The sequence below is a fragment of the Chlorocebus sabaeus genome, chromosome 6 (assembly GCF_047675955.1).
Source record: "Chlorocebus sabaeus isolate Y175 chromosome 6, mChlSab1.0.hap1, whole genome shotgun sequence".
NCBI lineage: Eukaryota > Metazoa > Chordata > Mammalia > Primates > Cercopithecidae > Chlorocebus > Chlorocebus sabaeus.
The window spans coordinates 54,413,366-54,430,459 of NC_132909.1; the positions used below are offsets into that span (position 1 = coordinate 54,413,366).

The following is a 17,094-nucleotide window of genomic DNA, read 5'->3' on the forward strand; positions in this document are numbered from 1 at the left end:
TAGCTCTGTCGCCCAGGCTGGAGTGCAGCGGCCGGATCTCAGCTCACTGCAAGCTCCGCCTCCCGGGTTCACGCCATTCTCCGGCCTCAGCCTCCCGAGTAGCTGGGACTACAGGCGCCCGCCACCTCGCCCGGCTAGTTTTTTGTATTTTTTAGTAGAGACGGGGTTTCACCGTGTGTCTTTTCCTTTTTTAGACGGAGTCTTGCTCTTGTTGCCCAGGCTGAAGTGCAGTGGCGTGATCTCAGCTCACTGCAATCTCTGCCTTCTGGGTTCAAGTGATTCTTCTGCCTGACCCACCTCCCGAGTAGCTGGGGCTACAGGCACATGCCACTCTGCCGGGCTAATTTTTGTATTTTTAGTAGAGATGGGGTTTCACAATGTTGGCCTCGAACTCCTGACGTCGTGATCCACGTGCCTCGGCCTCCCAAAGTGCTGGGATTATAAGTGTGAGCCACCACACTCAGCCAAGAAATTTCTATTCAAGTCCTTTGTCTGTCTGTTTCTTTTCTTGTGGAGACAGGAGTCTTGCTATATGTCCCAGGCTGGTCTTGAATTCCTGGACTCAATTGATCCTCTTGCCGAAGCCCCCAAAGTGCTGGGATTACAGGGGTGAGCCAGCACACCTGGTCTCTGCCCTTTTTTCTTTTTTTTTTTTTTTTTTGAGACGGAGTCTGGCTCTGCTGCCCAGGCTGGAGTGCAGTGGCATGATCTTGACTTACTGCAACCTCCGTCTCCCAGGTTTAAGTGATTCTCCCACCTCAGCCTCCCGAGTAGCTGGGATTACAGGCGCCCACCACCACGCTGGCTACTTTTTGTATTTTTAGTAGAGATGGGGTTTCGCCATGTTGGCCAGGCTGGTCTCTGACTCCTGATCTCAGGTGACCTGCCCGCCTTGGCCTCCGAAGTGCTGGGATTACAGGCATGAGCTACCATGCCCGGCTACCCATTTTTCAAATTAGGATTTTTGTTGTTGTTGAGTTGTAAGACATATATATACAGACACACACACACACACACACACACACACACACACACACACATATACATATACATATATATATATCCTGGATTCTAGAACCTCTTCAGATATATATCGTATGCAAATATTTTCTTTCATTTTGTAGCTTGTCATGTCCCTTTAAAAATTGTATTTAATAATGTGTGTGTCACTTCACCTCAAAAACTTCACCTCTCTCACGCCTGTAATCCCAGCACTTTGGGAGGCCGAGGCAGGTGGATCACCTGAGGTCAGGAGTTCGAGACCAGCCTGACCAACATGGCAGAACCACCTCTCTAGCCGGGCGTGATGGCAGGCACCTGTAGTCCCAGCTACTCGGGAGGCTGAGGCAGGAGAATCACTTGAACCCGGGAGGCGGAGGTTGCAGCGAGCCGAGATGGCACCAATGCATTCTAGCCTGGGTGACAGAGAGAGACTCCGTCTGAAAAAACAAAAAAAAAAACTTTACTTCACTTCAAAAACTAGAACAGTGATAGTAATTGATATCTATCTGAATCCCACCCCCTTACCTTCCCCGATCAAAGATAATTTACTAATTTGAACTTTGTGTTTATATTTTATTATAGTTCCACTAGCTAGGTATTCATGCCTATACATTATTTCATTTGGGTTGTTTCTGAGCTTTATAAAAGATCTATTGTACACAGGGCTGAATGGTTTTCCAGTGTTGGTAATGATTTATACTCCCCCGATAATGTATGTGAGACTATTGACCCCCCACATTCTCCCCAACACTTTGTTGTCCACTTTCTTTTGTTGTTTTTGTTTGCTTGTTTTGAGACGGAGTTTCGCTCTGTCGCCCAGGCTGGAGTGCAGTTGTGCAGAGATCTCAGCTCACCGCAAGCTCCACCTCCTGGGTTCACGCCATTCTCCTGCCTCGGCCTCCTGAGTAGCTGGGACTACAGGCATCTGCCACCACGCCCCGCTAATTTTTTGTATTTTAGTAGAGATGGGGTTTTACTATGTTAGGATGGTCTCGATCTCGTGACCTCGTGATCCACCCGCCTCGGCCTCCCAAAGTGCTGGGATTACAGGCGTGAGTCACCGCACCAAGCTTTTGTTTTGTTTTGAGATGGAGTGTCGCCCTGTTGACCAGGCTGGAGTGCAGTGGCGCGATCTTGGCTCACTGCAACCTCTACCTCCCGGGTTCAAGTGATTCTCCTGCATCAGCCTCCCAGGTAATTGCGATTACAGGTGTGCATCACCCTGCCCAGCTAGTTTTTGTATTTTTAGTAGAGATGGGGTTTTACCATGTTGCCCAGGCTGGTCTTGAACTCCTGACCTCAAGTGATCTGCCTGCCTCAGCCTCCCAAAGTGACGGGATTCCAGGTGTGAGCCACCAGGCCTGGCCTCTGTTTCTTTATTTTTGGAGCTCTTGAAGAGACAGTGACCTACCCCAGGCTAAACCTTGGGAAGCCTGTGGGATTTTACCCCACTCCCTCCACTATCCCAAGGGAGGTTCCAGGGACCATGAAGATGGGAAATCTACTGGACTTAAGGACGTCGGAGACAGGCCTGGTCCACGACCTCCGTGTGAGCTTGGGCAAAGGACGTGACCTTTCAGAGCTAGTCTGTAAGTCTTTGAGGGACGGACCAAGGGTACCCTAAGGGTGGAGGAAGGGGCTTCTTTGAGTCGCTGGCTGGCGAGTCAGGGGCTCATCTGGGAACAGCATGGGGAGGGGGTGGTGTCTGGGCTCTGTTCCTATCTGGGGCCACTGGGGCCCTGCATCCTTGGGTGGCAGTGAGTATCCCGTCAGTGGGGTATGTAAGTACAGAGGCCTGGCTCCCTCGGGAGTCTCTGGGGATGAAGAAGGAGCTTTGATAGGGACCCAAGTTCTTAGGCAGAAAATTTGGTTCTGTTTATGTTTTAATCGGACCCTTTTCAGGCTGGGGCTCCCCTCAGTCCCCAGGCTACAGCCTGGAGGTGTCTCTGGCCAGCCACAACATCCAGCTGCTGGCTCTCGGCTCTGTCCATTTGCCCAGAGGGAAGAAGGGCGGGTGGGCAGAAGGAAGGGGCTGCAGACAGATCATCAACCCTCCCCGCCCACCCCGGGGGGGCCTCCCTGTCTCCGGAAAGGTGGCCCAGGACCGCCAGTCCAGTCACCCCAGAAATATCCAAGGCGTTGGGGGCAGCCTTTTACGGCCAGCCCTGCCTGGCTATGTGGCCGTCGTGTGCCTGGTTAGACGCCCGGCCACCCGGCTCCGAAGGCCATCAGTGGGGGCTGGCCTCGGCCCTCCAGCTGCCCCGTTCTTTAGCTGCAGAGGTTCCTGGGCTCCCGCCTCCTCCTCCTCACTGGAGTCTGATTCTTCCACATCACTACGAATGTCCTTCTCCATCTGGGGAACAGAGAGAGGGATGGAGCTGGGAGCAAGGAGGAAGGACGAGCTTGGGGCTGGGGCCCCCGGGGAGGTCCAGTCATACCTGACCCTTCTTTATGAAGCTACAGAGCATGCGCAGAATGAGGCAAGACCAGAACACGTGTAGCAGCTGCAGCAACACCAGAAGCCCGTTGCAGAAGTAGTAGCCGAAGAAAGGGCCCCTGTTGCCCAGGGACTCGTAGTATGTGGTGTAAAGGATCCTACAGCGGGAGGGAGAGGAGGAGGCCGGGGCTTGACCAGCTGCTGTAGCCCCTAGTCCTAGGGATTTCTAACTGGCATGGCCTTCCCTGCTCCATAACCTTCTATGGCTCCCTAGTGCCCCCCACCCCATCATACCTACACTTTTTTTTTTTTTTTTTTTTTTTTTGAGACGGAGTCTTGCTCTGTAGCCCAGGTGGGAGTGCAGTGGCACGATCTGGACTCACTGCAAGCTCCACTTCCTGGGTTCACGCCATTCTCCTGCCCCAACCTCCCGAGCAGCTGGGACTACAGGAACCCGCCACCACGCCCGTCTAATTTTTTTGTATTTTTAGTAGAGACGGGGTTTCACTGTGTTAGCCAGGATGGTCTCCATCTCCTGACCTCGGGATCCGCCCGCCTCGGCCTCCCAAAGTGCTGGGATTACAGGCGTGAGCCACCGCGCCCGGCCCATACCTACACTTGAGCTGGGTACGCGAGGCCCCCTCTCGCTTGTACTAAATGAGCAGAACACACATAAGATCCCTGACTGGCCATTCATGAACCCCACCCAAGCGGGTACTTATGATCCCAGCTGCTTTCCTGGGTGGGACTCTGACACCTTCTCTCTACTCCTCAGACCCCCATCACCTCCCTCTTCATCAGCAGGTGACCGCCTACTCACCTCAGAGGGGAGGGGCTTCATGTCTCAGGAAGGCAAGCGGTGGGGACTCAGCTCCCAAGGAGTATAAAAGGGGAGGGGCCAGACAGGGGCGGGGCTTTGTCTCCCAGGGAGGCTGGGAGGGGCGGGGCCTCATTTTCACTGTGCAACCCAAGCCAGTAGGAAAGAATGTTCCCCAGCACCGCTCCTCCCCTCAAACTCCTCCTTGCTTGTTGCCTGGGACACTGTCCTGGACCCCAACTCCCACCACACCCTCTCTTCTCAAACTCAGCTCTGGTTCTTTTGTTGTTTTGAGGCGGAGTCTCACTCTGTCCCCCAAGGCTGGAGTGCAGTGGCGGGATCTCAGCTCACTGCAACCTCCGCTTCCCAGGTTCCAGCGATTCTCCTGCCTCAGCCTCTCAAGTAGCTGGGATTATAGGCGCCTGCCACCACACCCGGATAATTTTTGTATTTTTAATAGGTTGTTTTTGCCATTTTGACCAGGCTGATCTCGAACTCCTGACCTCAAGTGATCTGCCCGCCTCAGCCTCCCAAAGTGCTGGGATTACAGGTGTGAGCTACCACGCCTGGCCCTCCAACTTTATTTTCTTGTTAGTAAATCTCTCCTTTGCATGCTGTGTAGTTCACCTGGCTGCCCCATTTACCATCCACTCCACCCATGAAGTGTCTGCTCACGAGGGCAGGGATCTTTGTTTTTTTTTTTTTTTTTTTTTGAGACGGAGTCTTGCTCTGTAGCCCGGGCTGGACTGCAGTGGCCGGATCTCAGCTCACTGCAAGCTCCGCCTCCCGGGTTTACGACATTCTCCTGCCTCAGCCTCCGGAGTAGCTGGGACTACAGGCGCCCGCCACCTCGCCCGGCTAGTTTTTTGTATTTTTTAGTAGAGACGGGGTTTCACCGTGTTAGCCAGGATGGTCTCGATCTCCTGACCTCGTGATCCGCCCGTCTCGGCCTCCCAAAGTGCTGGGATTACAGGCTTGAGCCACCGCGCCCGGCCGAGGGCAGGGATCTTTGAACTGTGGCCTCTGCTGTGTTCCCAGCGCACTCAAGAGACCCCATAAATACTGACTGGCCAGACTGGTGCGCTGGCAACCCTGACCTCTCCCCCCACTCCATGGTCCAGGCACGCTGAGTAATTCTAATTCTCTGTCTCACCTCTGCACCTTTGCATATGCTGTGCCCTCTGCCTGTCATGCCCTTCCCTGCCTTCTCCTGGAACTCTCCCAGCCGAGATCCCCAGCTCCTTAGGGCAGGTTACCAATGGTGAGGCAGTCCTGGCATCTCAGACATGCCCTCCCACTTCCCTGACCCCCATGGGAGGGCTGACTCACTGGGTGGGGAAGAGGACCAGTCGGGTGTAGAAGAAGACCAAGGAGAAGATGAGGAAGAGAGCGTCACACACGTGCTGATACTGCGTGTAGTTGACCATCTTACAGGCCTGAGAAGGGCAGCACGGAGAAATGGGCTCAGGACCGGGGGCCTGGCCTCAAGGAGAAGGTGCTATGGGACGGGAACAGGTGAGTTGGGGTGGGGCCTTGATTCCAGGAACTACCTACATTTCCAGGAAAGATAAAGAGTGTGAATATAGGCCGGGCACGGTGGCTCACGCCTGTAATCCCAGCACTTTGGGAGGCCGAGGTGGCGGATCACCTGAGGTCAAGAGTTCGAGCCCAGCCTGGCCAACATGGTGAAATCCCATCTCTACTAAAAATACAAAAATTAGCTGGGCGTGGTGGCGGGTACCTGTAATCCCAGCTACTTGGGAAACTGAGGCAGGAAGATCACTAGAACCTGGGAGGCAGAGGTTGCAGTGAGCAGAGATTGCACCATTGCACTCCAGTCTAGGAGAGAGCGCAAGACTCCATCTCAAAAAAAAAGTGAATACATGCATGCATGCACATGTCTATAGCTGTATCCTCCAAGAAGGGAGGCTGAGAGGCGGGGCTTTATCTCCCAGGAAGATAGAGGGGGCAGGACCTCATCACCCAAGGAAGCTGAGAAGGGTGGGGGGGCCTCATCACCCAGGAAGATAGAGGGGGTGGGGCCTTATCAGCCTGGAAGACACAGGGGACAGGGCCTGATTACCCGAGGAGGCCAGGAGGGTGGGCTCCATTTCCCAGGAAGGTTGGGAGGAATGGGACCTCATCTCTAGGGGCACCTGGGAGGGCTGGGTGCAGCAGCTGGGAAGGGCCAGGCCCACCTCCAGCAGGTAGTCGGCGCAATCGTGTAACAGCAGCACCAGAGAGCCGATGCGCAGCAGGTTGGCGCTGTAGGAGAAGGTCATCAGGATGACCACCACGAAGTGATGTATCACCTGCTCCTTGAAATCCTGCAGGAGACAGTGGGTCCCAGTGGGGATGAGGCTTGATGCTGGAAGGTGCCCCACCCTATGGGCCAAGAAATGCGTCCTTTTGTATGGCCTCTGGGCCCATGGCCTCTATGCCTCCTGCAAGAGGCACCAGGGAGCTCTCAAGGTACGGCTGTGAGGCTGCCCTACCACCCAGCACCCCAGCTCCCTATCCTGAGACGGGGTCTTCCAGACTCTTGTGTGGCCTCACCTTGCGTTTGACATCAAAGGGCAGCCTGATGAGCAGTGAGAGGTAGAAAGCCAGCTCCAAGAGGTACCACCAGTACAGGGATGGCTTCAGGGTCTGCAGCAGGGCAGGACAAGGTTAGCTGTGGGGAGCGAAGGCTCCAGTCGGGCAGGGGTATGGCTCAGGGCCCACTCCGTTTGCTCAAAACCAGGATACTTGAATCCCAATGAGTGAGCTCCCCATCCCTGGAGGTAATCAAGGGCAGTGGTTTGGTGGAAGCACCTGCTTGGAGTTTCCTAGCCTCTCTCTATTCCCCAGAGGAATCAGAGACAGAGTAGGACTCAGTGGGGAATGATGGTGGTGTCAGGGCTCAGGTCCCATGTCCATGGCTGCAGCAACTGTCATCACCTTGGCCTCCAAGCGTTTGTGCGCGCGTACACCCACCCACCCCCACACCCCCACTCACCTGGTTTGGGTAATTTTCCCAGCACATTACTGGGGCCCACAGCCACGATTCCTGCAGGGAAACGGGTGTTAGGCTGTGCGGAGGTGAGATTCCAGCTTCCCACCCTGGGTCTGTGGGCTCTTTGGGTGGTCTCATAGATGCTGCCTTCACCCAGCCCTGCTTTTTCCTGCCTCTCAATCTCCACTGGGGAGCTCATTCACTGCAGAACCCTAAACTTCTGGTGCATGGCAGATCCTAAGTACCTGTTGCGCGAATTCACCAGCACCTGGCCAAGCTCTCGCTCTCCTCAGCTGCACGTTTTCCTCTCTGGCTGCACCCGTCCACACACTCCCTCCCACCAGATCCGGGACTGGGGCATAGGAGGCATTTCTCTGGCAGGCGAGCAGTCAGCCACACTCAGGTACACTCACGTGGTACAGGACGGAGAGACCACCCACGAAGGAGGACAGGTAAAAAAGAAATCTCCAGCTGTGGATGGGGAGGGAGCTGTGAAAACAGGAGACACCCCCCTGCTGCCTTGCACCCCAGAAGTCGCCTTCAGCCCCATCCTGGGTTTACCTGGCCTCACAGAACTTCTTGGTCAGCTGCGGTCGATCCTGCTTCCGGCGTCTCCGGAACCATCGCTGAGTCTGCCGCAGTGTGAGGCCACACCGGGCGGCCAGGAGGGACAGCTGGGGCTGCGGCGGGGGGGGGGGTGGTGGTGATGGGGACAGGGGTCACAGAGGCCCTGTGGTGGCTTCCCTCATGTCCCCAGACAGGACTTGGCTCTGCCGTCTCCCCCACTGCGGCCCCACGTCTTGCCTACAAGGTGACCATGTCTATATGGAGAGGCAGTGTTGGGGGTCCCAGCGTGGGGGCCTGCAGAATACTTGGGCCTTCACAGAAGCAAATCCTGTTCATAGGGCAGGCAAGTCGCTGATGGGGATGGGATTAAGAGAGATGCTGGTGTGCATCCTCCTCTATCCCGAGCTAGGCTTCCTTGCGTCCCTCCAGAACGGTCAGTTCCCACCTCCAACCCAGGCAGGCAGTTGAGACCTTGCCCCAGCCTAAGCCCTACATGAAGAGGGAAACTGACAAGTAGAGGGGGAGTCACGTGGCTTCTAACTCTGTGGAAACCGCCCTGTTGCCCCCAGGGCATGTGGTTTTCAGCATTCCCCACCCCACTCGGGATGCATCCACGTCTCCACAGTGCAGAGCCTGTCCAGCGGGCAGCCACACCAGAGACGGGAATAGAGGAAGGGTCACAGGGCTGTTTCTATTACTCCATCTCCTACTAGCTCAGATCTTCCATTCCTCCCCCGAAATAGGAGAGCAAGCAACTTCTTTCACTGTCCTATGATCTGTCCATTGTGCGACTATGCCCACTGAGGCCCAGGGCGGCTGGGAGGGGCGGGACCCCATCTCCCAGGGAGACTGGTAGGGATGGGGCTTATTCTTCCAGGGAGGCTGGGAGGGGGCGGGTCCTCATTTCCCAGGGAGGCTAGCGGGGCAGGGCTCATTTCCCAAGGAATCGGGGATGAAGAGTGTAAAGTGGGGGCATTGCGGGGATGCATGAGTCACCTTGGCGTCTCCTGCCTCAACAAATAGGCCACACACCACCCGCCGGCTCCACCCCAAGGGCAGTAGTGCCGGTCACAGGGCACTGGGGGGCTCTCACCTCCTTGGGCCTGTGCCCTTCTGTGAGGAAGTGTTTCTCCAGCGTGGCATTGGGCTTCACCTGCCTCCTGCTCTGATCCCTCACACCCAGCCACCGGCTCAGGGGCAGGCCAATGAATCTGGGTGCAAGGGAGACAAAGTGCATCAGCCCAGGTGAAGAGACGGGACTGCTTGTTTGGGCGGGGGCAGACATGCTGTCAGTGGGTAAACCAAGTCTCGGGCACAGCTGGCACATGGCAGGGTGTGTAAGACTTGGGGTCTGCTCCATCTGCTCAGAGGGTTTGGAGGCCCAGAGTCAAAAAGGCTCGTGAGGCAGGAGTCGATTTTCCACTTATTCCTGGCCTCATCCCCTGGGGCCCTGGAGGGGTAGCCTGGCTGCTGCATTAGACCAAACATAAGAGAGGCAGCTGGGTTATGAGAGGTCAGAAGTTCGAGACCAGTCTAACCAATACGGTGAAACCTTGTCTCTACTAAAAATACAAAATCATCTGGGTGTGGTGGCGTGTGCCTGTAATCCCAGCTACGCGGGAGGCTGAGGCAGGAGAATTGCTTGAATCTGGAGGGAGAGGTTGCAGTGAGCCAGGATGGCGTCACTCTACTCCAGCCTGGGTGACAGAGCGAGTCTTCATCTCAAAAAAAAAAAAAAAAAAAAAAGGCACTTGGACGTGTGATGTGTCTGCTGGGTGAGGGTGTGCAGACCAGCTCTTGGGGTAGACAGGTACCTTTGCCCCATCCCAAACCAGGGATAAGAGTCTCTTCACTGCCTGTCTCACTGTGGCCTGAACCCCTGCCAGGCTAGGGGCTCCCCATGGGCAGGGGCTGTTCCCGCTGCAAGCCCCTCCTCCCAGCATCCCCCATTCCAGGGTAAAGACTTGGAGATCAGGGACCCTGGTCAACCAACACATTTCCCACAAGAGGGCGCGCCAACACCACAGGTGGGGACCGAATTTTACATCCACCATGCATCCCAACATCATCCCTCATTTGGGGAAAGGCTCAGAGCAGCCTAGCAAAGAACTCATAGCAGACTAAATTATGATGCGGAGAGAAAGGGCAGATACTTACTGAGCACTTATCTGCTAAGCTGGTCAAGTCCATGTTATACACTGGCTCAGCTAACCCTAACTTAGTCCCCGTTGTCGTAATGGGCAAACTGAGGCTCAGAGACAGTCTGAGGTGACACTGTGGGCAGGCGGAAGACCTGAAATTTGAACTCAGGATTCTGGTTTTTGTTTTAAGAGGCAGGGTCTCCTTTTGGAGGTGGAGGGTGGGTGGATCGCTTGAACTCAGGAGTTCAAGACCAGCCTGGGCGACATGGTGAGATCTCGTCTCTACTAAACATACAAAAGTTAGTTGGGTTGTGTCACTCGCCTGTAATCCCAGCACTTCGGGAGACCAAGGCAGGCGGATCACCTGATGTCAGGAGTTTGAGACCAGCCTGGCCAACATGGCAAAACCCCGTTTCTACTAAAAATACACAAATTAGGTGTGGTGGCACATGCCTGTAATCCCAGTTACTTGTGAGGCTGAGGTCAGAGAATCACTTGAACCTGGGAGGCGGAGGGTGCAGTGAACTGAGATCGTGCCACTGCCCTCCAGTCAAGGTGAAAGAGCTCTGTCTCAAAAAGTTAGCCAGGCGTGGTGGCACATGCCTGTATTCCCAGCTACTGGTGGGGCTGAGGTTTTTTTTTTTTTTGAGATGGAGTTTTGCTCTTGTTGCTCAGGCTGGAGTGCAGTGGCATGAATGATCTCGGCTCAATGCAACCTCTGTCTCCTGGGTTCAAGCAATCCTCCTGCCTCAGCCTCCCGAGTAGTTGGGACTACAGGCGCCCGCCACCTCGCCCAGCTAGATTTTTGTATTTTTTTTTTTTTTTTTTGAGACGGAGTCTCGCTCTGTTGCCCAGGCTGGAGTGCAGTGGCGTGATCTCAGCTCACTGCAAGCTCCACCTTCCGGGTTCACGCCATTCCCCTGCGTCAGCCTCCTGAGCAGCTGGGACTACAGGCGCCCGCCACCCCGCCCGGCTAGTTTTTTGTATTTTTTAGTAGAGACGGGGTTTCACCGGGTTAGCAAGGATGGTTTCGATCTCCTGACCTCGTGATCCGCCCGTCTCGGCTTCCCAAAGTGCTGGGATTACAGGCTTGAGCCACCGCGCCCGGCCTTTTTTTTTAAGTAATGATGGGGTTTCACCGTGTTAGCCAAGATGGTCTCGATCTTCTGACCTCGTGATCTGCCCATCTCAGCCTCCTAAAGTGCTGTGATTACAGGCTTGAGCCACTGCGCCCGGCCTGTATTTTTTTTTTTTTAATAGAGACAAGGTTTCACCATGTTGCCCAGTCTGGTCTTGAACTCCTGGACTCAAGCCATCCACCCGCCTCAGCCTCCCAAATTGCTGACATTACGGGCATCAGTTACCACGTCTGGCCTAGCTTCAATTTTTTTTTTTTTTTTTTTTTTTTTAAAGGGCTAAATCCCCTGCGTCTGAAACTGGAAAACCCTCCGCCCACCTCACTGTCCTTTACAGAGGCCCTGGGATGCCTTTGGGATGAGATAACACCCCCAGCTCACAGTTGCCGTTTTTTTTTTTTTTTTTTTTTTTTTTAAATAAGGTGGAGTGTCACTCTGTTGCCCAGGCTGGAGTGTAGTGGCACGATCTTGGCTCACTGCAACCTCCGCCTCCCAGGTTCAGGCGATTCTCCTGCCTCAGCCTCCTGAGGAGTTGGGATGACAGGTGTGCACTCAGCTAATTTTTGTATTTTTAGCACGGACCGGGTTTCACCATGTTGGCCAGGCTGGTCTTGAACTCCTGACTTGAAGTGATCCGCCCACCGCAGCCTCTCAAAGTGTTGGGATTAGAGGTGTGAGCCATGGTGCCCGGCCTCCTATCCCTGTTTTATGAAGAGGCTGGCACACCCAGCCCCGAACTGCGGGCAGTGTTCCTATAAACCAGCAATCAGAGGCCAGAATTGTGGGTGGTGGCGGCAGGCTGGAGCTGGGAAAAGCACTTTGGTGCAAAGCCAGCTTCCATTCGGGACATGCTGCAATGGCAAATTGCACACAGGGCACGAGCACATACTGGCGTGACTGCGGGGGCGATGGGTTGCGGCAGGGCAGACACTCACCTCTCAAAGGCGAGGCGCATGGCCAGGAGGACCAGGGCCAGGGGCACGGCTGCCAGCATGTCCTGGGGGTGGGGGTAGACACGGCCATCCCGGTCTTCCAGCTCTGCCCATGTGACATTGGGTGGTAACCAGAACCTGTGCTGCCAAAACCAGTCGTTGAAACCGGACAGCATTCTGTGGACACAGGTTCCAGTTAGCTGGGAGGGCTGCAAGAAGAATGGGTGGGGCAAGTGGGGCCTGAGAGGCTGGAGCCTCGCAACTCCTACCTGGGCCGTTATCAGCTCGGCTGACCACCAGGAGGCGGGACCGGAAGATGGAACTCCCCTTGCCTGGGACTTTGGAACTATCCTGTGGCCCCAGAAGAGTGAGGCTTTAGCCACTACTCCATTCTCATCACCCCTACCCTCACTTGCCTGGTCAGTGTTAAAGGCAGAGTTGGGCTGTGTGTCCTCAGGCAAATGACTTGACCCCTCAGAGCCTCAAGTTCATCTGTAAAACACAGGAGTAGGCCGGGCGCAGTTGCTCACCCCTGTAATCCCAGCACTTTGGGAGGCCAAGGCAGGTGACTCACGAGGCCAGGAGTTGAAGACCAGCCTGACCAACGTGGTGAAACCCTATCTCTTCCAAAAATACAAAAATGAGCTGGGCATGGTGGCACACGCCTGTAATCCCAGCTACTTAGGAGGCTGAGGCAGGAGAAGGGCTTGAACCCACGAGGCGGAGGTTGCAGTGAGCCAAGATCGTGACATTGCACTCCAGCCTGCGTGACAGAGCAAGACTCTGTCTCAAAAAAAAAAAACAAAACTTGAGTCCTCAAATGTCCAGGAAGGTTTCTTTCCACTGCAGGAAGCTGCCTCTGAAGCAGCCCCCAAAGATGAAGGATTTAAAGAAATCCAGAGGCTGGGTGTGGTGGCTCACTCCCAGCACTTTGGGAGGCCGAGGCAGGTGGAGCATGAGGTCAGGAGTTCAAGACCAGCCTGGCCAACACGGTGAAACCCTGTCTCTACTAAAAATACAAAAGTTAGCCAGGCATGGTGGTATGCACTTGTACTCCCAGCTACTTGGGAGGCTGAGGCAGAGAACTGCTTGAACCCGGGAGGCGGAGGTTGTAGTGAGCCGAGATCGCGCCATTGCACTCCAGTGTAGGTGGCAGAGCAAGACTCTCTCAAAAAAAAAAAAAATCCAGAGTTCCTTTCCTGGCCATCTTTGGAAGGTAGACTCCCCTCTAGCTGGGAATTTCAGAGGTCTCGCTTGCTATGCCAGAGCCCACAAAGCAAGTGGGTAAGAGAGCCTGTTGCATGACTGAGCTTGCCGGATAACGGAGTTGCGGTCAAGATGGGGCAGCTCTGGCCAGCATGTCCCAACCTGCCTGAGGAGCCCACAGAGCTCCTCCCTTTCCTGAGATCTTGAGCCAAGGGTCCGGCCTACCACAGTGGTTCCCACTTGAAAGTTTATTCATTTATTTATCTGTCCACTCATCCCCCCCGTCCATCCCTCTGTCCGCCCATCCAAACACCTGTTTACCCACCCATCATCAATCCATTCATCCATCAAAACATCTGTCCATCCACCCGTTATCCATTCATCTGTCCACTCACGCATTCATCCATTCCTCTGTCCACCCATCCAAACATCTGTCCACCCACCCATTCATCCATCCGTTCACCCATCCAAACCACCCATCACCCACCCAAACATCTGTCCATCCACCCATTATCCATTCATCTGTCCACTCACGCATTCATCCATTTCTCTGTCCACCCATCCAACCATCTGTCCACCTACCCATTCATCCACCCACCCAATTTTCCATCCACCGATCCAAAAATCTGTCCATCTACCCATCATCCATCTGTCCACCCATCTAAACATCTGTCCACTCATCACTCACCTGTGTATCCTTCCACCCACCCATCCTTCTGTCCCTCTATTCTTTCGTCTACTCTTTTATCCATTTCCCCTTCCATCCATCCATTTATCCATCTGTCCTTGCATCTATGCATTTGTCTGTCCATCCATCCAGGCAAGAGACGTTCTCCAACTGACTTGTACGTGCCAGGTCAGGGCTGGGCCTTGGTGACACAGCAGGGGAACGAAGCCAACACATTCCTGCCCAGTTCATAGACCAACAGAGAAAGCAGCCAATAAACAAGTAAGCAGATTCACGAATGAGATATGAAAGCGTAACGGGGCCGAGTAGAAAACAGAGTGGCATGATTTTAAATGTGTTCAAGGAGATGCTCTCTAAGGAGGAACCATCTGAGCTGGGATTTAAAGATGAAGAGGTCAGGCCAGGCCCGGTGGCTCATGCCTGTAATCCCACACTTTGGGAGGCTGAAACAGGTGGATCACCTGAGGTCAGGAGTTCAAGACCAGCCTGGCCCATATGGTGAAACCTCATCTCCATTAAAAATACAAAAATAATTGGCCGGGCATGGTGGCATGTGCCTGTAATCCGAGCTACTTGGAAGGCTGAGGCAGGAGAATCAGTTGAACCTGGGAGGCAGAGGTTGCAGCAAGTCGAGATCATGTCACTGTACTCCAGACTGGGCGACAAAGCAAGGCTCCGTCTTGGGGAAAAAAAAAAAAAAAAAAAAACCAAAGATGAGGAGGTTAGGCCAGGCACAGTGGCTCATACTTATAATCTCAACACTTTGTGAGGTCGAGGCAGGTGAATTGCTTGAGCCCAGGAGTTCAAGACCAGCCTGGGCAACATAGCCAGACTCTGTCTCTACAAAAAATTTAAAAAGCAGTCAGGTGTGGTGACATGTTTCTGTAGTTCTAGCTATTCAGGAGGCTGAGGTGGGAGTCCGACTCGAACCCAGGAGTTCGAGGCTGCAGGGAGCTATAATCACACCACTGTACTCAGCCTGGAAGACAAAGCAAGACCCTATGTTTGGGAAAAACAAAGAAGAGAAGGTTGTGGGTTTGCACATAAGAAAGTGGGGCTAGGGGATAGGCTTTCTAGATAAATACACAGCAGGTGGAAGGGCTCTGAGGCAGGACCGTGCCTGGCATGTCGGAGGAACAGCGAGGAGGCCCGTGTGGCTGGTACAGAGTGAGTGAGGGGGGAGAGAGGGAGGAGAGGAGGGCAGGTAGGTGATGAGGGGCAGCACAGAGTCTGCAAGGCATGGGGGCCACAGGGAAGAATCTGGATTATTTCCCCCAACATTTTATTTTGAGATGAAGTCTCACTCTGCCACCCAGTCTGGAGTGCAGTGGCGCGATCTCAGCTCACTGCAACCGCCACCTTGCAGGTTCAAGCAATTCTTGTGCCTCAGCCTCCCAAGTAGCTGAGATTACACCACCACACCTGGCTAATTTTTGTATTTTTAGTAGAGATTGGGGTTTCGTTATGTTGGCTAGCCTGGTCTCAAACTCCTGACCTCAAGTGATCTGCCTGCCTCGGCCTCCCAAAGTGCTGGGATTACAGGCATGAGCCTCCACGCCTGGCCTTCCCCCAACATTTTATAACAAACATTTCAAACCTACGGAAAAGTTGAAAGAATTTTATAGTGAATACCTGTATTCCCACCACTACATTCTCCCCTTTGCATTCCGTTCTATTTATTCCATCACCCATCTGCCTTTTCTGGCTTTAGAGGCTGCCTGCGTCCTCTGGCTCCTGGTCCCTTTCTCCATCTTCAGGGCCAGCAATGGCTCATTGGATCTTTCTCCCATCTCGTCATTCTGACAATGTCGCTCCTGCCTTTGTCTTCATTTTAGGGCCCTTATGATGACACTGGGTTCACCCAGATAATCTCCCCTCTCAAAGTCAGCTGATTACCAATCTTAATTCCATCTTCAGCCTCACCCCACTTAGCCACTGAAGCTGTCAGCCTTCCAATCTGAAGAACTGGATGAACCAGAATAGGTGAGCTGATTTCAGGACAGGAGTCAGGCTAAGTGTCAGACAACACAAATTGTGGGTGCAGAGGTGGGCAGCTAAAATGTTCCTGTGGGCATGTGGAGGAGGCAGGAGCTACTCAGGTTTGGGGCACAGGCCTGAGGTGGGTGAGGCCTGGGTAGGACTTGTGAGTGGCTGCTGTTGAAATCCATGAAGATAGATGGAATCCTCTATCTATCAGCAAGGGGTCAACAAGACCCTGTTTTGTGGGGGGGGGGAAAGGAAGAGTGCACATGAAGGGGCAGGCTGAGTACCATGCCATAGGGAACCTGAAATTTAAGCATCCATGAAGTATTAGGAGCAACTGCTAGCATTGGATACTCTGGCTGGAGAGGGGCACTAGAAGTCAGTGGCCCAACAAGTAGTCAAGGGTGTGGGATAACGACTAGTCTAGACCTACAATGAGGCCCAGGCATCCTAGAGTAGACATATGAACAGCTGGGTGGATGTGGGGACTTCAGCCCAGGTGGTTGATTTCTCAAGAAAAAGAAACCATCTTCACTAGCAGACAAGGTTGGCTTGATCCTATGTGCCCATGGGGGCTCAAGGACACATGGCCAGCTTGGTACCGCTGCCTTTTTTCTTTGAGACAGGGTCTCACTTTGTCACGTAGACTGGAGTGCAGTGAACTGATCATAGCTCACTTCAGCCTCAAACTCCCGGGTTCAAGCCATCCTCCCACCTCAGCCTTCTGAGTCACTGGTGCAGCCTTCTCAGAGACCCTGCTAACTTTCTGATAGACCCCCCAGGTGCATTCAAGTCATGATAAGCATAGGGGATGAGGGAGGACCACGGGAGCAATGGCTTCTCACAATCTCAAGCCTCACCTCTGCTGATGTGCCCAGCTTCAATGCCCACCAGTTCACTAGCTGATACTCTGCTCCCACCAGACCATATAATTTCACACATCCTAGCCTTTACAAATACTGGCCTCTGCCTAGAATATTCATTTAGTATTTGGGTGCTGAGGACACAAAATGGCGGGGAAAACAAGCAACATCACTGCCCTGAAGGGCTTAAACAGTTTCTTTCTCTGTTTGGCAAACTCATATGCATCCTTCAAAACCCAGCTCAGTTGTCACCTCCTCCTGAAAGTAGCCCGATTGCCTTGCTTTGGATCCTGTTAAACCACCCTCTGCCAACCCTGTCTTATTCAC

General features: G+C 53.8%; 1 protein-coding gene across 4 annotated transcripts in view; it reads right to left on the reverse strand.

Annotated features, from left to right (window-relative positions):
• Positions 1–2,910: 2,910 nt before the first annotated feature.
• LOC140711918 (ceramide synthase 4-like) overlaps positions 2,911–17,094 on the reverse strand; it is a 42,770-nt gene continuing 28,586 nt past the window's right edge. For 2 of the 4 annotated variants that reach the window (XM_073017013.1, XM_073017017.1), the window contains exons 2-11: positions 12,031–12,204; positions 8,912–9,029; positions 7,813–7,931; positions 7,665–7,722; positions 7,255–7,305; positions 6,813–6,905; positions 6,455–6,583; positions 5,586–5,692; positions 3,441–3,597; positions 2,911–3,355 (exon numbers count right to left, since the gene is read on the reverse strand). In XM_073017013.1, coding sequence (XP_072873114.1) covers positions 3,176–3,355; positions 3,441–3,597; positions 5,586–5,692; positions 6,455–6,583; positions 6,813–6,905; positions 7,255–7,305; positions 7,665–7,722; positions 7,813–7,931; positions 8,912–9,029; positions 12,031–12,203 — 1,185 coding nt within the window. In that variant the 5' untranslated portion in view covers position 12,204 and the 3' untranslated portion in view covers positions 2,911–3,175. Of the gene's footprint in view, positions 3,356–3,440; positions 3,598–5,585; positions 5,693–6,454; positions 6,584–6,812; positions 6,906–7,254; positions 7,306–7,664; positions 7,723–7,812; positions 7,932–8,911; positions 9,030–12,030; positions 12,237–12,296; positions 12,817–17,094 lie in introns of those variants that run through there. The other 2 variants (XM_073017016.1, XM_073017015.1) reach the window with 2 other exon arrangements.